The sequence below is a fragment of the Scleropages formosus genome, chromosome 1, assembly GCF_900964775.1.
Source record: "Scleropages formosus chromosome 1, fSclFor1.1, whole genome shotgun sequence".
NCBI lineage: Eukaryota > Metazoa > Chordata > Actinopteri > Osteoglossiformes > Osteoglossidae > Scleropages > Scleropages formosus.
Window position 1 is genome coordinate 33,161,300 of NC_041806.1, and position 25,001 is coordinate 33,186,300.

The window sequence follows — 25,001 nt, forward strand, 5'->3', positions numbered from 1 at the left end:
GATGCAATATTTCACAGTTAATCAGACTTTGTAAACACTGATCTATATTGACTTCTCTTCTGCGAACTGATGTTTCCTCATTAAAAAGCAGATTAGCGTGAATGCAGGGGGACTGAATGCTAAAGACTGCTAATTCACCAGGAAACAATATTTAAAATATGCATGTCCGTTAAATGGGGGCCCAATCTTCATTAGCGAGGTAATTTCCTCAAGGCCTTCGGGTCTTCACATTAAGAGAGCCTAATGTCTTTGTTTGACATGGGACCCAGTGTGAGGTGATTGGTGAGTCACCAGGGGCTCCACAGTCTGTGTGTTCTGTACCACGGGACAAATTCAACCTGCTGTAACATTCTGTCATAATAACAATGATTTTTTTTTTTTTTAAATTTTTTTTTTTAAGGAAAAAAATGCATGTTATTAAGATGTTTGCGTAGAAAACTGTTGCATTAATTTCTAATGGTATTTGTCAACGTATTAGAAGAGTGCAAGAACAACATCCCTTGCGTTGTGGTCGGGGGGGGGGGTGCCCCTATGGCAGGGCTGCACCATCACTCTGTAGACCCATCTGGTCGGACGAGGGAGTGACATACGCAGGCTGACAGGTGGCAGTCTTCAGCATGCTGCCTTCACCCTTGCATCTCTCCCTACCCCACAGCAATCTCTGGACATCCCAGATACGCCGGGTGAGTATTACACCAGAGAGATGTCCCAGCTCTCTGATTGATTTCTGTCGACTTTCATTCGAAATGAATTGAACGCATTTCAGCTAAACACCAACAGAAATCAATCTAAGTTCTCTTTTTTCTCTAATTAGCAAACACTCTCATGGGGAAGAATACCGTATATCAAAATGTCAGTGCTTTATCATCAAAAGGCAGGCTTGCACTCAATCAAAATCCAGCTCGTTGCCCATCAGTTTATTAAAAGTGTGCTTTTTCAATACTTTCATAAAAGAGAACTTAAAAGGCAAAAATGGTGCTGATTTCTCAGTTTAAAGTGTGCCTGGGGCCAAAATATTTCACCTGGTTGAGGTTCAACGGTACATTTATGTAGCACCCTCTCGTGAATTCGTTAAAACCCTGCCATCAAGGTGTGCTCTAACAGGACACAGGAGGAACCTGAAACCCCCAATGGTGATTTTCTCCCTTCGCACACAGCCACAATAGTCATAAGGGCACGGGAGCCAACCTTGAATGGTTCTCTTGAAGAAGGCCTTGCAGGCTTCACAGGAGGCCACTCCATAGTGGTAGCCAGATGCCACGTCACCGCACACCAGGCACAGACGTTTGGGCATGGAGTTGAGCATGTACTCGCACTTGATCTGTGAGTCTTCAGCCATGGTGCTGGAGCAGTCCTCGTAGCGCTTGGCGGCCCCGGCCACGTTTTGGCCTAGGCCGCCTGCCGGCCCATACAGCGTGGGTGAGTCCAGGCCGTTGGGGTGGCCGTTCGTGGCCGAGCTGTAGCTGCCACTGGCGTCCGACGACCCGCCGGGGCTGTGGTGGTTCACGCTGTCGGTGAGGGAGGCGGGGCTGGATGGTTCTGTCTTGATGTAGGAGGGGCAACTGGACTCGATGCGCCGGTCCTTGCTTGACATCCTGCAGAGCAGCCTGGGAAAACATTAAAAAAAGAATACAAATAATCCACTGTTTATCATAGCAATGACGCATTTATGACGTTTATGAAAGACAAGCTTACAGAGCAGACTGCCATCTAAACTTCAAACTCTCGGCACGCCTATTTGTTTTCCCATCACTGTTTCGTGATGCTGAACGCCAGACCTAGTCACCTGTCAGCAATACAAGGAAGGTCTGTTGGAACCTGGGTAAATAATAGAATTAAAGCTTTCTATCTCCAAACGTCCTGTGTCAGGAAGAAAGGCAGACCTATCCATCGAATGCAGGCCACCTGTCAATCTCAGAGCTATTAACCAAGTCCTTCTTAATATTGCTCCATTCCCAAAGGAGCCAACGGCTTCCCTGCAATGAAAGGCTCAGGTACTGAACCCACAGCATTTCTGCTTCCGTGACAAACTCCACGCTCCGCGCACATTGGGCAAAATCTCTTCTTGAGAGGAGAGCACGCTCGGCCCGTACGCCCCACGCGTGCATCCTGCAAGATGTCACCACATGTTCTTCCGTCAACTCAACCAAAAAAAAACATTAGCTGTTAAGCGCGGAAGGGAAGGGGCTGAAAACAGACAGATCGAACTGTCAGTCAGGGAATTCGTTTTTTTTTTTTTTTTTCCCCCACATGTTAATAGCTTCTGTCCTGCGAAGAAGCAGATGAGCTGTGTAGCGTAAGGCAGATAAAAGCCACTGTGTTTGGCTCCCATGGGCATCAATGCAGTGGTTGAGTGACTATGGATCCATATGTGAGTTGCTCTGAACGGAGGGGAGGACACCACTGGGAAAGCCCAGTTCTGGGGCATGCTTAGCATTCCTGCGAAAAGCAGACCAATCGTTAAAGCACTTTCTTTTGCTTCTGGTGCTGTGAAATTTCATTTTTATCGTTTTCATTCCAGCAGGCTCTGGATTTTTCTTTCCAGTTTTGCATTTCTATTTTTCAGTTTGTGTCTTAGAAACATCCCTGTAATTGCCCTTCGGCGACCTCACCAATGTCGTTCATATTTTTTGTGCAGATAAGTGCAATAATTTCACCGGCAATTTATCTGAATAAGTGTCCTGCAATAGTCGATTTAATCATTGGCTTTAATCAGTCGACAAAGCTGCTGTAGCTATCTTAAAATTTATTTAAACAAGAGGGGTAGCTTTTCGAGAGCCCATGCCTTGTCAATCACTCAGCTTTGGAAGGTAGTATCTCCGTCGATTGGTCAGAAGACTCTTTTGTGAAGATTCCCACTTCTTCTGTGGAACATCAGTTTTTACAGCATATGAAGACTTATACATTTGCCCTGTGCAACTGTCTAATATTAAGACCATTCTGCCTTGTTTTAATGCAACAAAATTACATGCTTGAAGAGTGACAGTCAGTGATTTAAAAATGCATGCTTTATTGCAAATCAATTTGTTTAAAAGGCTAATCGAAAGAGGCTATAAATTACGCAGGGTGCTTTGGTGTATTTGTTGAAGAAATCAACGCTATCTGGAACGTGGCTCAAAGGCGTGTGAGAGAAGGAGGAGGGGAAGAGGCAGCTATAGCAGTCATCTGTCATTCGCATGTCAATATCGAGCTGTTCAACAAGAAAATAATCAGCCCGCAACCAAGGCGGAGCTTCGTCGAGTCCCCGAGACAACCAGTAAAGACACAAAAGCAGCACAGGGAAAATAGACACAGCTGACAAATTAAAGGAGTCTCGCATTTCCCATTCGTAAAACCCATCCTCATAAACCCATTTCCCTTGACCCTATCCACCTCCCTTCTGCACTTTGTCTTTCGTTCGCTCCCAAGTGGGAAATTATTAATGAGATCTGTAATTAACAGATAGGCCCTCTTTGTGCGAAACAAAGCTGCAGAGCCAACAGGAGCAGATACAGCATCTTCCCGGTTATCAGAACAGACAGATTCAGATTGGCTCGAAACAGACCCTATACAGGCTGCTTCCTTCAACTTACATGATGAGTAATGCACAGTTTTGCCTTTTCATTTAAAGGAACTTTTCTCAGTCTCCCTACAGCATTGCAGAGCTTGGTCCAGTGCGAGAAATCCCCGTAGAGCGTCTATAGATCTCTAACTCAATGTTGATTCAGAGTTTTGCTTTTTAATGAAAAACCACTTCCACAAAGCATTGTTCTCGGTGTCCTTAAATTCGGTTTCATCCCTCCCTATAAAAATCTCATCAACCTTTTTCTTCACGGGAGACAACGTAGTCTCTAACTTTATCTGTATATTTTATGTGTATTATCAGATTATTGTCTTTCTCATGTCACCTAGTCCACCGAGAAGTCCAGTGATGTGAGCCTCCAATACCTACCGAGTACGTATGATATGCAGGATCTGAACGTGAGTTACGAAAAGATTGAAATTTACGTCCAGCCTTCCGTTGCACTCATAAAATAATAAAACATAATTCAAGGGCAATAAAAATCTGATGTCACAAACTGAGGGCCTTTAAGACATTAAGCATAAAAGTGTTGGGATAACTAACATGTGTCAGGTGTTACGAAAATAAAATGTACAGTTTGTTGAGAAAATGCATGAGTGTGCAATAAGTTTTGGTAAGAATGGTAACCACTAATGGTTAACAGCCGCTAGTGAAGTACAGGTGGTTATTTTCACACACAAACGCTCTCTGAAGCTGCTCATCTCAAGCAGGGAAGTGGCAAACTGGAGCCTAACCTATCAACACAGGGTGCAGGGCTGGGGACGGGACGCCAGTCTCCCTTGGTTACTTTCAGCATGAGACAAAATAAAGGATGTTCTGCGACCCTTTCGTAGCAAAAATTAAGCCTGGTGTAGCAATTTATATCAATTATGTAATCACAGATCTATTACTCATAAATCAGTCCGATCTACAAAGGTAAGGCAATTGATTAGTCAGTGAGTCGGAGTGGCGTCACGTGATTTTTCAGTCCTTCGCACAAACCTGACAGAAAAGAAAAGATAATTGTCCAGGGAGATGAAGTTGTGAAATCTGAAAGATAAAGGGGACGTCGTTCGAAAATGCAGGAAAGCTGAGTTTTTCCTCGTCCCTCTTTGCAATATGAAGTCCGATCCTGCAGCAGCTGCAGAAACAAAGTACACTCACCTGGATGCGCCTCCATAAACACACCATTTAGTCAGCAGATCCGAGTTTGGCAGCCCCCGAGAAGATTTGATTTGTGACCTCGCCTTGCCTTCCCTTCCCATCACACACACACAGATCTTCAATAGCTGTCACCATAGCAAATTTTCCATGACCCGCACCCACTCTGTACATTTCCTGCTTTCCTTTGTTAGAAGTCAAACTGCTGTGGCTCATTGCTGCCAAACTCCCAAGATTCTATATTTTCCTGCAGGCGTTGCTGTGGAAAACGGGCAGGGAAACCTTTTTGGAGAAACAATTGTCTGAGGATGACAAAGTGTCACAAGGTTGGCCGACTGATTTCTTTGCTTCGTGTAATCACTGCATTTCACTGCTGGGGGGGGGGGGTGCAATTTACCTGTCCCGTTCCCTGAGAACACAAATGTTCCGCAAACACAAAAGAATCAAGGCAGCTTGGCTCGTGTCTAGCTGATGGACAGAGAACTAAAACCTCAAAAAACCATATAAAATAAAACTGTGTGCCAGTGGCATTCATATTATCTATCTTTGCAAAATATAGATAATTCATTGCATAGTGCAACACACCAGTTCAACATATAAATAAACTTACTGGGCAACTAGGTTCTTTATTTAACATTTAGATAAAAAACTTGAGCAGGACATCAGCTGACATGTCCTTCCCTGAGATGCGGGTTACTTTGCTTTCGCTCTTCCGTTCAATTCGCCCCATTCAAATATTGCCCAGATTGTCCACTTGCACTCGGACTTTTCACTCGGTCTAAAGACACTGTTCTGGACAAAAGAGTGTTGGGTATGATTTAAAAAAAAAAAAAAAAAAAACAGTAAAATTATTATAGGAAATTGTAGGGCAGAGAGCAGAACAGAAAAAAAGACCAAGTTTTTTTACACTTCTGGAGGAAACACAAACATCCACCACAGTATGCTGACATTCGGCAGGCAGAGCGAATGACCATTGGAGCGGTTTCTGCATCTAAAATTACTCGGCACGTCTAAATCCTCTTCCGACAGTGAAATGAAATCAATCTCTATAACCTGGTGCGTGAGAAATGCATAAATCACTTCTGTGCCGGTAAACGCTTGCAAAGTAACACCTACGATTACACAAAATCAATGCGGAAATGGCAGAAACACATTTGTACAATATTGCAGCGGGCCACGAAAATATCCCTAATGTGCTGAGGGCGACAACTAAATTAATACAGTAAATGCGCAGTCCGCGGAACATTTTGACCGGGCCTTCACGCATTAAAACGGCAAAATCAAAGCTGCTAATTACTAATTATTACTAATGCTGGACACTAGGGTCCTCAAAACCCAGTTTCCTCTAGGCTTTGCCCTTTTTAAGAGTGTTTGGCTGTAGTCAGGGCTCCCGCATGCTGTTTATGGAGCTGCTTAGAGAAGACATCAAGGCGAGCTACTGCACAGGACAATGGCCGTGGCAGTAAAGGCGCATTGCATTTAACAACTGGAGTTTGAAAGCTTTACGAAAAAAATCTCTCAGTGATCGAGGACAATTTGGGGGGAGGTAAACTGGCAAAGCGAAAGATCATTGAAGAGATGAACAGTACCGCGGTTAAAGCGGTAGCTTCTACTATATCTCAAATCAAATTAGGAGGAAAAATATCTGAAAAAATATCCTTTTTAATGCACAAATAAGTCCTCTAAAATGTAAAGACTTATTTAAAAAGAGAAGAGCGTTAAGAACACAAAAATGGTTGTTTTTTTTGTCAGAGAAGCAGGGATGCTGGGTCTTTAACCAGATCAGATTCCGGAAATTGGCTGTCAGGTGGGAATGGTTGTGATTTAAACACGTCTATCAGGTCAGAGGATATGCAGCAACCCACCTCTGCTGCTATGGCCTCTCCCCGCAGAGCGTCTTAAAATTTCAACAGCACCATCTGCTACCAAATCTAATTCGCATTCTACCCATAATCAGGTTTACTTCTATAATATTCATTCTTGCTCCGTTTATCTGTCCCCCCACTAACACCTTACCGCACACGCAAACATGCACACAGCATGGGCAGCCTGGCATCCCTCTGTTACGTGCTCATTCTGTCATCCGTTTTCCGTGCACGATAAGTAGTAAAATACACGTCTATATTGCATATTACATGCTTTGAATTTCAACTTTAAGTAAACATAAATCTGCTGTATGCTGTAGAGATAGATAGATAGATAGATAGATAGATAGATAGATAGATAGATAGATAGATAGATATTGTATGTAAACAATAAAAAAGAGGTCTCTTGACAAGCAGAACATTTTCCCAGTAGTTTTCCATATCGATCATCATTAACAAACTTAGTACATTCAATCCACATATCAGGGAAAGTTCAACAGCTGGAATAGTTATGAAGGAACAGATGGACTTTTTTAATTGACCTGAGGCCTCGGTTTGTCCATTTGTGGATTTGGACGCTTTGCACTGTGAGTTATCAGGAGATGCCCCACTGGGTCTATGTGTTTAAGACAGAGCAGAAGGCACACCCCTCTTACGGGGTACTACAAAAGATCCTCCTCCTCCTCATCATCACTACTATTATTATTATTATTATTATTATTATTATTATTATTATTATTATTATTATTATTTTAAGCATAGGAACCCTAATTTTACTTACAACATTTAAATGGGTGGTGCTGAGGGAAGTATGGTGGCACAGCAAGTAGCGCTGCTGCCTCACAGTACCTTGGTGGTGTAAGAGGATGTGTGTTTGATCCCTGCTCAGTCTGTGTGGAGTTTGCATGTTCTCCCTATGTCTGTGTGGGTTTCTTTTGCGTGCTCTGGTTTCCTCCCACAGTACAAAGACATGCTCTTCAGGTTCCCCCTAAGTGTGTGAGTGACACAGAGTGTGTGTTCCACTGATGTATGGATGAGTGACCCCTTGTAAGTAGTGTATCTAGCAGTGTAAGTCACCATGGTGAATAAGGTGTGTGGGCTCATAACACTACACGGAGTTCACTGGAAGTCGCTTTGGAGGAAAGAGTCTGCTAAATAAAAAAATGTAAATTAGACGTGTTAATTTAAACAAAAAGCTGAAAACCCTTGCAGGAGACGAACCCTACTTGTTTATGTGTGTGAAAGGCCCTGGCTCGACGTATGATCTCCCAGCGTAGCTGCCAGCTGCAGGGCTCCGGCTCCTTCTGCCCCCTCCTGCCACAGCTGGCCCTTTGAACAGAGTTGGTCCTGTTCACCAACACATGACAAATCACTGCTGCTTCAGAGGAGGGCTACACTAACCTAAGAAGACTACTCTAATTTGTCATTTCCTGTTTCCTGCTAAGTGAGGAAAGCACACGGCGGCGGTGCCAGGGCACTCGGACGTGTCTGTCACACACTCGCTGCGCGAAAGAGTCTTCCTGCTCCTTCTTTTTGGGAGAGCGCAGGCAAAAAAAAAGGCAACTGCCTTTTCTCGCGGTCACTTACGACCTTTCCCGCGAAGAACCGTGCGCACGCAAAACAAACGACACGCGTCGCGCCCCCATGAAAGCAAGGTGGCTCTGCGTTCCGTCGTTCTGTGGACTTTGAAGTCTAAACTGGGACGCTGTCGTGAAACCCGATTGCGTACCGCTTCGGTGACGACTTTGTTCCTGTTCGAGCCATTCTGTGGTTTCGGCTCAAACCCCCTTTTTTCGCTGCGCGGCGTACAAAGGAAGGCTAATTACAAAGACGGCCATAATGACCTCCTCAAAGAGTGTGCCTGCTTCTCACGGAGGGGAAACACGAACCCTTCCCTCGCAAGCTCTTTCCTCAGGTGTTTCGCTCGCTGTTGTCTCGTAGTCCTTGAGGACGAAAGTCGTTTTTTTGGATGTCACCTGACCGAGGTGACGCCGTGCGGCGCCGTGCCAGTAACGTGAGCTCGATTGGCTTAAACCGAATATAAGAGTGTTGCCTGCGATTTGAGCGTAATAGGTTTGACCCAGCCTAACTTTCCAAAATCCAATTGATGTAATACTCTTTGAATCCCACAGTTAGAGCAGTCAACCCCTGTTGGAGCGTTTTGCTTCGGCTCGAAGGCTCGCGGCCGGGAACGAAAAAGAAACGTTGCTCACGGGTAAAGCCTCGAGTGAAGGGAGGCAGAGAGTACGTTGAATAAACTGATATGCGGTACTTACTTTAAAAAGCTCAACCACGTAGAACTGGTAATAAGCTATATATATATATATATACATCATAAATATATATATGTACGTGATGCATGATGTAACATGAAGCCGGGAAGCCATGGACGGTCAGCGAGATGAAATGATCACGAGTTGTTAGTTGTTTCCCATATTAGTCTCCACCCAGCGAGTCAGAAAATACCGGAAAGAACTGCCTGAGCGGAAGCTTTCTAGCAATCCTAGTCCAGCTAGCAGGCATGGAGCATATAGGTGGCGAAAGCGATGGCGGTCCTGCTCTGGTGTACTGGGTGAACTGTCTGTCATGTGCAGTGATGGTTAAACAGTTTGCGTGCTTACATAACATACGAACACGTCTGATCTGCAGAAGTCCGTTATTTACACGGTAAACAAAATGCAGGCGGTTTTATTTTCTCCGGGAGTCTGAGAAGACAATCCTATTAACTTGTAGCCGAGTGATAAAAGTCAGCAGCTGCTTTGGATTGATGGCCCTGCTTTAAAAAGTGAATTGCATTAGAAATTCAAATGTAAATGTATCGACCTTGGTCTTCATAAGCGCTGATCAACTCAAATCAAAATATTACAGCGGGAATAACGATGCGAAAAGAAAAAAAAAAAAAAAAACGCAGCTTCCGTGGGTTTCAGCACGTTGTCTGACAGCAACCGTCCTTGCAGGCTGCACGACCCCAGAAGTGACCAGAGAAGCTCGTGAGAGAGCTCGGGAGCCGAGCGCAACACGGGCCCAGTAAAGACTTAACTGGTCACATCTGGATGTATTTTATACGCAAATCAGCCGCCACTAGATCAAGATAAAACTCACTGAGTCGTGATCGGAGCAATGATCTTCATACATCTAAATTTATATGCTAATCTGAATCCTTCAACCATTTAACACATTCTGCCGCACGTGGATGGGGGGGGTGGGGGGGGGCAAGCATTACCTTCTCCACACCCCCACGTTCGGCAGCCTCCCTTCCATATCCCTCTCGCGCGCTCCCTGATCTCTTTCTCGGCCTCTTTATGTGCTTTGGCGGGCTGAATAATTCAGGCTGCCTGCTGCCCATCTCGGCAGCCGCCGCACGCCATTCTGGACCAGGGCAGATGGGACACCTGCGTGCGGCAGGTGAGCCAGATGGCTGGCCTCTCTGCCGAGGTGCGGGCCAGGCTCTAGGCCGGGCTGCTGGAGCCGCTCGCCCAGTAACATTAGCGTCCCACCGGTGGATGGCTGAACAACAGCACCGTTGAGGCGCCCCCCACGTGCACCCTCGCCGAGCGTTCTGGCTCCCGAACCTAAAGAAATCCACCTGTCCTGGACGAAAACGCTCTTCGCAGTATCGGAGGGTTTTCTCCTTAAACCAAAAGCTCCTTCGCCACATGCAAAAAAAACAGAAAGCACATGTGCATATGTTCGACGAGCAAGACTCGTCGCGTCAAGCAGAAAGATTATTCCCATCTTTGCCGGACAAGAAGCACTGATTTCCACCAGTCATCATCAAGTTTGGGAAAACTGAGAGATGTGCGGACCTTGAACGTCTGCTATATGAGTACAGTTTCCTACAGAGGGATAATTTCATAAATGAGACATTTTCCTCTAAGACACTGTAGTGAGAATGCGGAGAATGTGACGAGCGACGAATTAGGGTATATGCCGCAAAATCATTACGCAAAATGCATTTTGAACACAACACCGGCACATGGACGTTTCTGTGCGAACGTGTCTGCTGCGTTGTTTTAATGAATTCTGCAACGTGCCAAAGTATAAAGCAACGTCACACGACGGCAAAATTTCTGCCAGGAAAGTTTAAAAGAATTACTTGAACGGAGTGAATTTAGTACGCCTAGAAAGTTATCAACAATCGCGGAACGTGAAGTTTTATGGGCAATAAGAAAACTCACATTTTGTGCTAACAGCTGGTAATATAACTGGCCTGAAGAAAAGACGGACTTATTCAAAATGTTTCACAAGAGAGAACAGGACGCTGGGGTTTCTTAACAGGTTACATTAATTTGCACGATCTTTAACGTTTTAATGAATAGCTTCATCGTTTTACATCTGTATTCGTTCATTTGCTAATTAAATCACGGCAGTTATTGGAGTTCGTAACTGGCCAAGTTGTCCTGGAGGAAGGAGAAGGCTGTACGTGCTATCAGATCACGGGAGTCGAGGAGACGGACCGAGCTTGAGCAGAATCGACGAGCTGCGCATTTTCCTGCATCTTCTGGCGAAATACGAAATTTCGATGATGGGTCTTCGACAGCCAATTTGCAGAGAGACCAAAAAAAAAGGGGGTGTTTTTTATTTCACGTGTTTCATTTGCTTGGGCGCAAAGGAACGAGGATTAAAGAAACGACAATAATCATTCGTCCCGCAAAGTGAGCGCGTGTCTTTCCGGGAGTCCGGCCCACGGCGCGCAACGCGCGTGCCGTCGCGTTTGCGTAAAGTTACGCCGGCCGTACTGGGGATTCCGCTGCGTTTGGTGCAGGAGGACCCGCAGAAGCTCAGGTTTGCTCAGGGGTGATAAGGTACAAGGACTAAGTCTCCGTACACCACCTCACCGTGCTTCCTTCTAGGAGCAAACAGCCTCTTAATCCTTATTGGATATTGTGCTCCCACTGTCCTCCTAATTAAGAGAGCAGTCTCCCTAATACCCCCTTCCGCTGCACCTCGTGGAAACATTAAATGTCATTATCCAGGCAGACCGCAACCACCCTTCAGCTGCCACAGCGCTCAGCCTTGCCGTCTTAGAAACTTTACTTTTGCTTTTAATGACTCGTCTATTGACAGATTTACCTTGTGGCACCAATGGCCACGATATGAGCGGAATGAGATCTTACCGCAGTATAAGGTCCATCAGTGGTAAGAGATACGATTCACATTAAAGCGCTTTGACCACACCTCCACGTGACCGAAAGTTTGTTCTTTGGTTTTACAGTATGAAACAGAGAGAGAATATGTCGCTGAATTTATTTCATTTTAAATAGCGCAGTAAATGAAGACATCTTAATCACATCTTTTTTAACAATATTATACGCTGCAAAATGCCTATCCGTCCTCGGTGCACAAAAAGTTATTACATTGTTCATCATTTTTATTACAAATTGAAGTGTCATAAGTGCGACTCACTATGAAACTGTTGTCCCTTTTACAGATATAGGGGACCGGATGGGTACCTTTCTCTGCAGTCCGGCGAGACGTTTGTTTTCTATACAAACAGTGTCGGTTTGGGGAAGTTGTCCTGCGTGTTTGGAGTGTACACAGAGCCCGGTGTTTAGACTCAGAGCTCTCGGTGGGCGCTGGACACGGAAAGACTCTTGTTTAGTTACACTCGAGTGAGAGCATGAATCAATATGAACCGCAGACACAGAGGAGCGTATCAGTCGAGGGCCTCAACACCCCCATTTAACCCTACAACCCTGACCATGAACACGGAAACACATTTTCGCTTTCCCTCTGCTCTCCCGCGGCTTTAAAATTTGTTTGCTATCAATAGCAACCGAGGTATAGTAAATCAGCAGTCTCTCTAAGAATAAAAACTGCTTAAAATGCTTGTGTATGATGTAATGATTTCCCCCACTCATTATTCCCGCGTTGACAATAACACGCGAGAATTCTGTTCCGTCACAGACGCTAAAAATAAACGTCAAGCGAGGGAAGGTTCTTTCTGTTGCCAATACAGCGCAGCACCTGTTCCTGTGCTGATCTTATCCGACGTTAAAGAAATACACGTGTACGGACGAATAAAGATTAACACGGTAAATAAATGAAGCGGGCCACGTCCGTATCGTACGTATGTACATTCGATGAGTCGGCTGGTTACTTTTTAAGAAATCGCAGCGAAATAATTCAAAGAAAAAATTAACAAAAACATGTTTTCCAGTGCCTGCAACGAAATTGTGAATAACCCAAAAACAGGCAGAAGCGTAGAAGCGCTTTCGGGATTAAACATAACGTTAAGGTTAGTTACTGAAAACGGCACTAACTGGGATGCATCCTTACAGTTTATCGGCCTGTTTTTCCCACAACAAGACACACCTTTTGCATGAGCCACCTGATCTTCCTCCCTTTCTCCCTCCTTCAGGTTCTAAAACCAGAAAACTCCGCCCGTCAGTGGAGAAAGCGTTTCCCCTCTCCCTTCCCAGTGAAACGAATCACTGCGTATCCGAAGCTCTCGCACCTTCAACAGGTAATAATCACCATCACTTGTGAGGGGATTAGAGTACCGCGTAAAAATGACGGTGACTAAAATTTCATATAAGTATGCCAGAGACAAATTATCCCGGAGCTCTAAAAACTGACGGATTAAAAAAGATATTTGTGAGAAAAAAAAAAAGAATCTTAAGATGAGCGTTGTACCATTCGGATGAAGGTTAAAGTCGAGATGAAACGGGCGACGTACAGTGAGCTGTCGTTGTTATAACACCTTATCCGATCATCAGCGAACAAGACTGCTATTGTCTCAAACGCTTCTCGATACAGCCGGCTGCTTTCGGGCTCTTTGACTCGCTGCCGCCGACAGGCGTTTAACGTGTTTGCGCTCCTCCCTTCTTCCTTGCGCCACGATAAGGCCGGAGCGGGCCTGCTGCTGTCATTTATCTCCTTCCGCATTTACCCTCGCGCTCGGAGGGAACCTTCCTCTGTATCTCTCACAAACTCTCGCGCGCGCACTCTTCTTCCCACAAACAAAACAGGGAATCTTTCATCGCCCCACTTCTCTTTTTCCAGCTTTTAATATCCAAGCAAAGGAAAGAGGCACTTTAAGACAGCATTTTACTGATTGTGAATTTGCAAAGTGTGGTTGTAAACACCATGCATAACATGAAACTGAGTCTTAGCGTAAAACGCACAAATATACGTATATAGCCACATACTGTGTATGAAATCCAGTGTATATACTGTATATATTTATATATAGTCATTTAATTTTTATAGAGCGCTCTTCTCACGCAGTGACACAGAGCTCTTGAACACAGGCATAGGGCAGAGGAACAAATACATCAGACAAGGAAACAAAGAAGACAGTTGACCACACACTGGCGTAATACATTATCAATGCCTTTATAAAGTTATAAGTACACCTACTGGCCGTGGAGGAAAGGAACGAAAAACTCCCAACTGAAAGAAATGTGATATACAATACATCAATTTAAAATCCACAATTTTAGCTGGGTATGTTTTCAAATTCAAGCAGATCACCTCATCTGGGTGTTGTTTACACAGCATTTTGATATTAGCAGATGTTCGTGCACTTTCGGGTAACATCATTTTATACCGGAGCGTCACCCAGGCAGCCAGTTGGCACAGCAAAATCAGCGTTTTCCAAAAGGCCCCTATTGAAAAGTGACAACGCAGCAGCGGGACACAGTCAGGTAAGTAGTGAATAACAAGAGGGAGATTAGCAAAGGGAAGATGTGTAATGAAAGACAAGTGTAATTCCACCGAGACGGCGCTCAGAATTGCTCACAATATCCCCAGAAACATAAAAGTTGTAGAGCCGGAACGACGAGGAGGCGAACGCTAATATAAGAAATCAGAGGCTCGTAGAAGTTTGATCATTTCAAAATCTTTGCATTATTGTTATTATGGAAAGAGCAACACTGCAATAATTATTAATAATCGCTGCTGAACTCTTGCAAAGCAGGTCTTTGACTCCAGTTCTCTGCGAGACGTTGTTCACAGTCAAAACTCCATTGCTCATATCTAGTTCTTTTCCTTGTGGCGCTAGAAAGCGGCGCGGCCTCGACCCCGGGCCGCCGTGCGACTTGCGCTGAGATCATACTGCGGCGGCTGCGGGCCCTTTGATAGCTGGCACCGTTGACGCCTTTGTGCCGACAGCAGCCGCTTGGCTTAACGCGCGACTCTCGGAGCATCGACATGCTCGGCGAACTCCGCGCACCCATTCGTACCTCGTGAAACGAACCAGTTCTTCACAGCAGAAGCTGTTTGTAAAACGCACGAAAACGAATGAACGAAACAAAAGAATTGTTTCGAAAGTATTGCTCATAGCCTGCCTTTTTTCGCTCAGTTACACACCTCCTCCAACTTGTGTCCCATTTTGCACGGCTGCGCACCACACCCGTAACCTAAAATTAAGTTCTAAATGTATATTTCAGTAGCTCACCGTTATTCTCGATGACACGAAGCTCCGCGAAAAGGATAAACTACACGTGTGTAGATGATCGCCGCCAGAGCCTATGTCTGAGGTGTAGTAAATTTCCCCAGGAAAGACCACACGCTTAGGTTGCATTTATCCACCTGGCGCTTCTCTCCAAAGCATCTTGCAATGTTCTACCCATTTATACAACTGGGTGATTTCTACCGGAGCAAATCAGGTTAAGGGCCTCGATTAAGGATACTCCAGTGGGAGTGGGGCTCAAACCCACATTCGTGGAGTGCAGTGCAGCAGCTCGAAACACTGCACCACCTGCAGCACCCGACGCGCTGACTTAAGCAAAGAGAGTGTGTGGTTAAGAGCACTGTGTTTTAGAGTGTGTGTGTGTGTGTGTGTGTGTGTGTGTGTGTGTGTGTGTGTGTGTGTGTGTGTGTGTGTGTGTGTGTATTGGTTGCGTGACAGTCACTGGTCAAAGATCCTTCCTTTCCTCCAAAGCCAGCAGGAAACAACCAGGGAAATATGTACCTGTGGTCAAAACCTGGCTTTTTCATATGGTCACAAACCTAAGAAGTCAAAAAAAAAAAAAAAAAAAAAAATGTGATGCCAACTTTACATTTTTTTTTTTTTTTACAGTTTTTCAACTGATGTAATGACTCTGTAAAGGAAAGAGACACGGGGAACGAAAAGGATTGTCGGAATTTACGGAGCGCCTACGGCGTAATCTGTCGCTCGTCGCCGTGCAGCCTTTCCCGCCGAATCTTAGATTGGCAAAACATTATTACAGGTCATGGTTTGTGCAAAGTGAAATGAGGGAAAAATAAGGTACTGAGTTTTCCGAAGACACACGGGTTTACTCGCCCTGTCCTCTGTGCTGTTTAGTTAGTCTTTCCTTTAACCTCTCAGGTTGCTCCATGACTAATGACAGGTGGAATTTCTGGCTCCCGCGTCACAGCGGCCACGCAGGCCACACAGCAGATGGACTGTCGAGCTTAATATGACACAACCCGCATGGACGTGACGGGCCGACGCAAGTGTTTCCGCCGGAACGCGTTTGTTCTTAATTCGAGGAAAGCCGGACAGGAGAGGGCGGGAAGGGAAATGCGTCGCCGTACAATAATTAAATAAAAAATACACTGGTAACCCAGCTATTCGCCAAACTCCGCACACTTACGCAGCTGTGAAAAGCTTCATGACATTTCTGATCAAAAAAGGCTTTCAGGTTCAGCACTGAGCGCCGTGATCCTGCCTTGAATTGCAGTTACATACATATATCCAAGATACATGAGCGTATCGGCAAGATACATTATTTAAAAATTTAAGTCGATTTAAATAAACGTGTATTTTCCGATTCGTGCGACAGGACAGATGTCAGAACTGAATACACGGGACAGGTGCGCAGCAGCCCTAGAGTGGCAGGTCTCAGGGTTCACCTTACCACGCTCGGCACTGACCGCCTCCCTGTTAGCATCGGCAGAACTGCGGCGCTTGTCATCCGCGTTCGCTGGAAGTCGGGTCACCGCTGCGGTTCCTTTTAATGTGGCCTTACCGAATGTGGCAATAACCACGTCTACGTGTTGACGGTATTTTTTTCAATCTTTCCAAAAATCATTAATTAATCATTAAAACCACAGCTAAATTAATTCATAACGCTGACTGTTTTATCCAAAGCAACTCGCAATGTTAAGCTACCTACAGTTATTTACGCATTTACACAGCTGGGTAATTCAGCAGGAGGTGGGATTAAAACCCGCGACCTTTGAGTCCAAAAGCATCAGTTCTAACTACCATACTACGTGCTCCCCTAAAATTACTGCTGAAATTATAGTGAAAAATCATTGATAATTTTTTCATTTTGGAGTAATATAGCTGCCCAAAGTTTGCGTAAAAAAAAAAAAAAACTGAAATTGAAATAAATTTTTCCAGCATTCACCATTTATTTTGTTGCTTGCTACAGTCAGGGTTAAAAGCAATTAAAGGAAACTAACAATAAAGTTTAAAGAGTATGTTAGCTCGGGATCCGCAGCATTGCAAGCCGATGAAGACCTCTGCAGTGCATAGTCCTCCGCACCATTATAACACGCTGTCTTGAAACATCGACGCTACTGGGAGGGCTGCCTGCCACGGAACCAGTTTTAGAGTCCACCTTAAAAACACCACCTGCAAATTCGTAAAACGTACATAATATATCTTGGAAAAGCTTTACAGTATATTTGACTAACTAGAGGAGCTTCTAATTAAAAAACTTCATTACACCCTCATTATTTTTCATTATTTCAAACTGTTTTATAGCAGATGTCTGGTTCTCCAAATGTCATTTACGACCGAGTTGTCCCTTTCTTTTAGCGGCGTAATAACGGGAACGCTCGCACAGTTATGATTAATAACTATTCAGTATTTGTTTTAACTCTCTGAGTTAGACTGTGCAGTTTGCAGTTTGCAATTTTTAAAGTGTGCTGCAAAAATGAAATGCAGCAGCAGTTAGAACGATCCTTGCAGAAGGATGCGGTCCCTAAAAGACAGCGTATACAGGTGTGTAGGGAAGACCAGACCGAGAGGCAGGGTCGTGCAGGGAACGACTGGTTGGGCAGGGCTGCTTTCTTCTCTCTCTGTCAAACACGCAGAAAAGCCACGGAGCTGGAGGGACGGGCAAAATATGTCTCCGTCACTCAGTCGAGCTGCCGGTACCTCCCCGACCTGTCCAACCTCAGCATCACGGCAGTTCAGCACAAGGACAGCACGTTCTATTGCTGACGAGCGGAGAGGGGCCGCTGGCGCGTGACTCGCGCGTTTGTACGTTCGCTTCTTGGGGCTCGGCAGCCAGCTCACACGGTCTCCGGCACGTGCGGAGATGCCGCAAAGGCAGCGCTTCGCCGCAAACGTGACGGGCAACAAAAAAAAGCAAACGGCCACACGCGCACGTTGCGGGTGCAGACCTGGGCAAATGGTCTCGCGAGCTCAGCATCGCACCCCCAGCTCCGGCGACCTGGATTGCGCCCACTGAACTGTATCCCACATCCGCCGGATCCGTGCCAACGAGACTGGGACATGTAAATAAACCGCTGCTGAACGCATTCGTGCACGGTCCATTCCGCGGGCAGATGCCCGCCACGTGAGGCCTCTCTGGCTGCCATGCAAATACAACCACTCCCGATTTGATAAGCAAATCGGCTTGAACTTTTACCGCCACTTTTACAAACTTCACGAGAGCTCGTGCACTTTCAGTAGTTTACGCAAGTCTGCAAAACTACTCGCGCCGATGCCTTCATTTGACTGATAATGACAGGCTCATCAGTTAAGCCCGAGAAACGCGAAGCGCGGAGGGGATCCGGTTCGGCCGAGCGCCCAGCGTAAGGAATGAACACACCTGGTTAAGGCAGCGGGTCGGCCCTGCGCGCCATGGAGACGCGGTAAAGCAATCAAACTCCCGTCTTGCGGTTTCAAACATCGGCCATTCAGAACTTCAAGGCAAAACAAGCCGACACTACACTTATTCTGCTCCGAAAAGGTGAAAGGGGAACCGCAGGCATCTTCTTTGGACAGATTTATGACGAGGCGGCGGATAGGTGTAACGTGCTGATTGGTAGCGACGGCTCCTTATCTGCTCCGACTGGGATCTTGCAGTCCCTGCCACTGTCCTTCCTTCCTCCCGGGTTAAGCTTCCCCGGAGAGCTCATCAGATCACCGCCAGTGACCATCTGATGGATTGAGTTGAGTGGACTAATTGAGGGATAGGATCATCAATGCATGCTTTGCTTTGCTCCGCTGAGCTTCGGACTCTCGGTTCCAGAAGCGCGTGCGAGACAATTCACGCGTACACTTGTACGTCTTCTCTGGGTTTCTACAGGGAGCTCAGAGAGTACTCCGGTAAAACAAAAGGTGAAGCGTACAGCTGCGGCAAACACTTCCTCAAAGCCCCGAACAAGTGGCTGCCCACATGGGGGTCTCCTCTTTTATCCAGAGTTAATGACCACTGGAAATGCTCAGGGTCCTTGAAAGAAGGGAAGTGGAGATACGGTTGTTGGAATAAGCCAGGGCACAATGAAGACAGGGAGCAGCCTGAGAGCAGACAGCCAGGGAGATGGGTAGAGGAGAGCGACGCGTCTCCTCAGACAGGAGAAGGAGAGCGCTGAGGCTCCCTGCACCAACCGGGAACCGGGGAGCAACGCGGCGGTCTGCTTGATGGATATATCAGCTGAGTGGTTTCATAAGGAGATTAAGAGGATTTTCATTTATGGGAACTCTCATTCGAAGGCAAGCCTTCGTGGGGGGGGGGGGGGGGGGACACCCTTTTAGTGGTAAAAAAATAAAATTTCGGACATGAAACTTATAAAGTCAAAAGGAAAACAGGTGAAAGAATTATATCAAAAGCAACACTGTCGTTGGAATTAAACACGGAAACGTGAAATATTTTCCAACTATTTATCTTGTAGCATCGCCAATTATGAAAGATCACAAAATATAAGCCAGTAATTCAATTGTATCACCGTAATTATTCAAGTCAAAATGCTTGACATACATGTGTTGTTTGTGCTAAATGTCTTGCTGTGCATTTACTAGTTCCGCTTTATTATGAAAGGTATGAAGTAAACTTTTTAAAATATAAAAACTGTATTAATATTTTAAAATGCATTTAAAAATATCCCTTGACAATATACATACAGAGAAACTGCAAAATATACATTGCTTATGGATAAAAAGTTTACATATTTCACGGTGGAGGAAACTAAACATGAGCATTCGATTAAGACAAAAATGTATGCTATATTTCATTTATGATGTAAAATCTCAAATGATGATTTCTAAATTTTCCACACTTCACATAAACAGTAAGATATCAATAACAAATTTAAGCTATGTTTAGGATGGGGAAAAGAAAAGAATTTAGATGAATTTATTTTAGAATGACTAAAATGATAAATCTGTAAAAACAGAAAAAAAGTGGCTGTTTTGCATTTTTATATACATTAATATAACGTAACAGTAAAAAACTTGATCCCTATCAATTCTACATACTGCTACTTGTATAATGTAGGATGGAAAAAAAATGGTGGTATTGGACAAATTGGCTGTTTCTGCATGTTATCTCTCTGCGTGTTACAGAAGTGCACTTTTGTTATCTCCGAGTTGTAAATTTTTTTGAAGAAAAGTGTCTGCTAAATGAAAAAATTTACATGACTAAATGTAGAGGTACAATAAAAACACATTCCTCATGCATTTAGCAGAGAAAAAAAAAACAATAAAAATTAATATATTCAAAATTACTGCATGTAGTTGCTTGATTGGTTTACATTGCTTTGCCATTATAAGAGGTAAAGCAAATATGCAAATCACATAACACATTTTTAATCCAAACGAAAGAACGTGCCAGTCACTGAGTGAACTGCCACAATGCTTGATTGACATTTTCCAGTTTTTCCTAAAATAATGGAATATGCTGTATCTTAACAACCTCCTAATTTATTATTATGAACCAGAAGATGAAGTTGAGTTATTCAGATACCACAAATATTTTAAAAAGTGTTTCTATCTCTCGCAATATTAAACTAGTTATTACTAACTAAGTCATTAACCTTTGTTTACTTATTTATGCTTTTATTTTATTTTATTTGTTGGTCCAATATGTCACACAGGAAAGTACTACCTATCCCAGGATGAACGTTTCGAATTTAAAACGCCCTTTGATTGTGCTCCTACACACAAATATTACATGCACTTACAATTAAATTCAATTGCACTAGTTGCAGTCAGAAGGAATAGCAAAAAGGAGCGGAGAGCGAGGCAGTGAGGTGTGCTGAGCACTTCTAGAAGAGTGAGCGTTGAGAAGGGCTGAGAGGATCTCTGCTGTGGAGGGACTCGCTCTGCCGTCCACCCGGTACACTCTGCTCTGGAACAGTCCTAATGCCTCCGCTGGATCACATGCTGCACATCTGACATCCAGGATCTCCTGACATCTCGGACGGCTTTCCATCTGAGCGCCTACGCTGTCTCGCCCTCCCTTCCACATTTAAAGGACACCCCTGGGAAGGACCGAGGTTTACTCGAGGCACTGCGCTCGGGGAATGCTGGTCGCCGTCCCATGGATCCCCTTCTCCCCCCAAATGCCTTTTTCTGGTGCTTAACCTGGAAAGGTTACAGGGGTCAGCCCTGAACTGTTCCCGTGTCGGGTAAAGGCTGTCAGCACCGGACGATGAGGGGGTCCCCCTCTCCCTCTCCTACAGCGGACCTGTTCCCTGGTGCGCTTGGGCTAATTCACTGCAACCTTCACCTGCTACTGGCCACTGCGCGATAAAGGCACACAGACACATGCACACGCACACGGACACGGATACATTCACACAGACATCTACCAAGAAAGAGCACGCCAGCGCTATTTCACAGACATTAAGAAGGAATAAAAAGAGGTGTACCTACTCTTGTTCAGAGTGGAAGGAGAAGAACTCAGGCAGGGAAAGTTCTACAGAATCCATGTGCGCCCAGTGACCATAATTTGAACAGACCCTCGCGGTGAATCAAAGTTCGTTTCCCTCTTCCCTCTCACAGCACAATTAAGAGAAAAGCTCTCCCGGTGACAGGCCTACAGGCACGGCAAGTTGGGACCAAAAGCTCTCACGGTCTTCAGATCAAGGACTTAAAGCCCCAATTGTAGCTCATTAATATGTAGCGAGGCTTTGCATATGTGGCCCCCGTGGCCTATCGGGGCGACCGAGCGGGGTCTTCTCGGCCAATTGGAAGTCGGTGCAATCCGCACACGCTCAGAGAGACTGAGCAGGTGGAGGGGTGGGCAGAGACAAAGCAAGGGAGGGAGGGAGCTGTGGGGCCGAGGGGGGTAGGGCGAGAGTGGGGAGGGGGTGGCTTAAAGGGCCAGCGCAACCCACCAATCCGCAACGACAGTTATCCAAGAAAAAGCAAACTGATAACAGCACGCAGGACCTCATTCGTACAGAACAACGAAACTCAAACACAACAGGAGACTGTTTTTCTCCCAGTTACGTCCTTTTCTCCCATTTGTCGGGTTTTTCCTTTAAAATGAAGCAATCGTGTCCTTCAAAACTCGCTTTCCAGAGTGTGTGGTTGCTCTACACAGCTTGAAATGTGAGCCAGTCTCAGAAAAACAAGAGATTTATTGCGCTCGTCTGTAAGAAAAATAGAGGAAGAAAACTGAATGGTTGCCTTTCACGGTATATGTATCTGTTTGAGGAAAGGGTTAATACACTTCAGTCGAGAAAGGCAGCAATTAAAAAATTGTCGGTCACTTTCTAATTAATACTCAAACAATACAACTGCAGAAAGTTGGAAATTAGAAAATGCATATAAATTCATGTTTTTAACCACAGTAAAACCCAAGGTGAAATAACGTACGGAACAAGCGTGGTAAACCCATTTTGGAGTTAGAAAACTACACGTGATGAGAGGGACGATGGCGGAGCCGTAGAGCAGTTGTATTAATCATAATATTTTGCGCTATTTGAAACAAGACAAGAGAAAAGCATATTAATGGAGCTTATTGGATGCGGCCTGATTCTGGGTGCGCGGCTCTGACCCACATTGTCGCCGACCGCGGAGTGCGTGTTGAGTTCGGCTGGGCTGGCCAGCTGTATTTCCACAAGCAGTAGGAGTGTGTTTCTGTTTCCCAGCACAGCACAATTCCCCACTGAAAAGAAAACACACCTGTCTCCCCACCAGCAGGTCTCCAGCCATGTTGATAAATAGTCCTAATTCCTTCTCCTTTTCTATTTCTGTGAGGCATTTTTTTCTTTCTTCGTTTTTTTTTTTTTTTACATTATGATAATCGGTGTGTGCTGAGACACCCCAGTCTCCACGCCGCAATACAGTCAGGAATGATGCAGGGACTGCTTCAGTTTCCTCTAAACGCAATTAGAAAATGACACAGATTCGCACATTCGATCTCCAAAAATACCAAACTCTGCGCATTTTAGGGCAAAAGCTTTGCTGAATGTGAACATTTTCCCAACTGCAGGTGAGAAATGGACGAAGGGGTCCTTCTCACCTAGGCTTCCCGACGACAAAAGAACAGCGCGAGTCCCGTCTCCTGTTAAACTTGTGTCGTTAAAATACTTCCCAGCTTACTTTCTTGTGAAACGCACTCGACGCTAAAGACGAAGACCGAATTTTGACGGACGAGGCACAAGCCGTCTCATGTGATACGCACCCTTTGTGAGCTAGTGGCACCCTGAGGATGCTGGTGTTTCCCTGTCTCCTAGAGCCTCTTCTGACTAATTTATTCACGATGAACAATTCTCTGTCCAGCGGTTCCGACCGGACCGGAGATTATTACATAGGTGGGCTCCCGGACCCGTTTTTAGGCCATGCTTACGGGATTTCGAGGTATCGAGAGCTGGCCAGGGAATGCTTGGCAGATGGTGTCCCTCCTTAAAGAAATAGTCCAAGAAGACACAAGGGACGGTGAAGGAAAACACGCTGGGCCTGTTGCCTTTGCTACCTCCTGCATTTACAGCAGCACCAACATGACCTTGCCGCTTCTAATAATAACAAAGGGGCTTTTACAATACACTCCGAAGCAGAATAGCTAAACAAGCACATGGACCCTCTCCCATTTTCCCTCCAGGTTCCCGGTATTGCGAAGGTACGGACATGATTATATTGGCGGGTATTCTTAACTCATCTTTTCTCCCACTGATAGGCGCTAATCCTCAACATCTTCACGAACACATGCCAGTTTAAGCACGCACGTCGCTCCAGGTATCGGCTTGTTTCACTAGCTGCCCTTACGTTTCTTGAGCCGTTTTCTCAGAACTCTCACCGCTCCGCACTTCACGCAGTCGCTGATTTTACACGTGAACATATTGTAGCAAAAATAAATGTAAAAGGTTACAGCACCGAATAGCAGCGTAAATACTGTTATTGATATTTGTCATCTCTTTCGCCAAATTGTACATGGCAGTACGGAAAAAAAGAGGTGTACGCAGCAGGGAAAATCTTAGATGTGCTCACATCAGCATAACGATGTCCGAAAAATTCTGGTTAAAAGCAGAACGAATTAAGCTGTACTATAATGGAAAATTACAGTACTTCCATTTTTCATCAATATGTTCCGAGCGCAAACCTTTTAAATATTCAGGGGTATTTTCACTGATACGCACACAATTCAGAACCGATGGCTCAGCTGTACACGGTATGTGGAAAACGACGGGGAATTAAACGGACTTTTCAAGCTGTCACAGCGAAGGTTTTTGTATATTTTCTATATTTTATGTACTCAAAATCTTTTCAGTTTATATATATTTTTGTTTTTCATTTAGTATTTGGGACACTATCCTCTGTCGCTGAAGCTCTGTTGCCATTAGTTCCAGGGTTCCGGAGGACTTCCTTTCAACAGGGACAGTGTAATGCTAACCAGGCTTATTTGAGCCCGGTTGTCTCTGTGTGTGACATGTTAAAGAGGGGAAACGGCTACATCGGGATGGCTGACGTTCGCTCAGGAATTACCGCGGCTTTCTGCGTACGGCATCAATCACAGCAGTCGATAGCGCGGGGCAAGTTCATTTAGGTCACATGTCAGCAGTCCTGCCCTAGGAGGCAGCGCCCTGTCACTGCTGTCACTGGAGTTGTTTAAAATCAACTTGTCAGAATTAAGCCCTAATAAATTCAAGGCAAGGCTTATTCATTCACCTGCCTTTCAACACGCGGCATTTATGTACGTTTGAGCCGCTGCTATCAATGGAACAATATTCCACGGATCACTGTTCATTTAGATACAGTATCGCAAGGCAACTCGGACCTGAGAAAAAAACCTATAAAGACAGCTGAGGTCAGCTTTAAAACTCTTCTCATTATGCATTTCATTCTATTATGCAGATTGCAATTAAGCTCAGCTCCCTATCAACTTAAATAATCTGTCACATACGGTATAAAAGTTATGAACTTAAAAAGCCATTGTAATAAAATAAAAATAAAAACGAAACGTATAAAACGTACGTTAGGTTGAAGGAACGCCTCCCCGTGTGGTATGAACATACATGCACAATAGCGTGTTCTCCGAACGGTAGGAGCTCAGCCGTGT

General features: G+C 45.0%; 1 protein-coding gene across 3 annotated transcripts in view; it reads right to left on the bottom strand.

Moving 5' to 3' along the window:
- The window catches only part of LOC108924134 (estrogen-related receptor gamma-like), a 131,890-nt gene that overhangs the window by 44,860 nt on the left and 62,029 nt on the right, over positions 1–25,001 (bottom strand). Inside the window, exons 1-2 of one of the 3 annotated variants that reach the window (XM_018735328.2) lie at positions 21,371–21,547; positions 1,189–1,607 (exon numbers count right to left, since the gene is read on the bottom strand). In XM_018735328.2, the coding sequence (XP_018590844.1) occupies positions 1,189–1,607; positions 21,371–21,426 (475 nt within the window). In that variant the 5' untranslated portion in view covers positions 21,427–21,547. Of the gene's footprint in view, positions 1–1,188; positions 1,608–21,366; positions 21,548–25,001 lie in introns of those variants that run through there. The other 2 variants (XM_018735329.2, XM_029256948.1) reach the window with 2 other exon arrangements.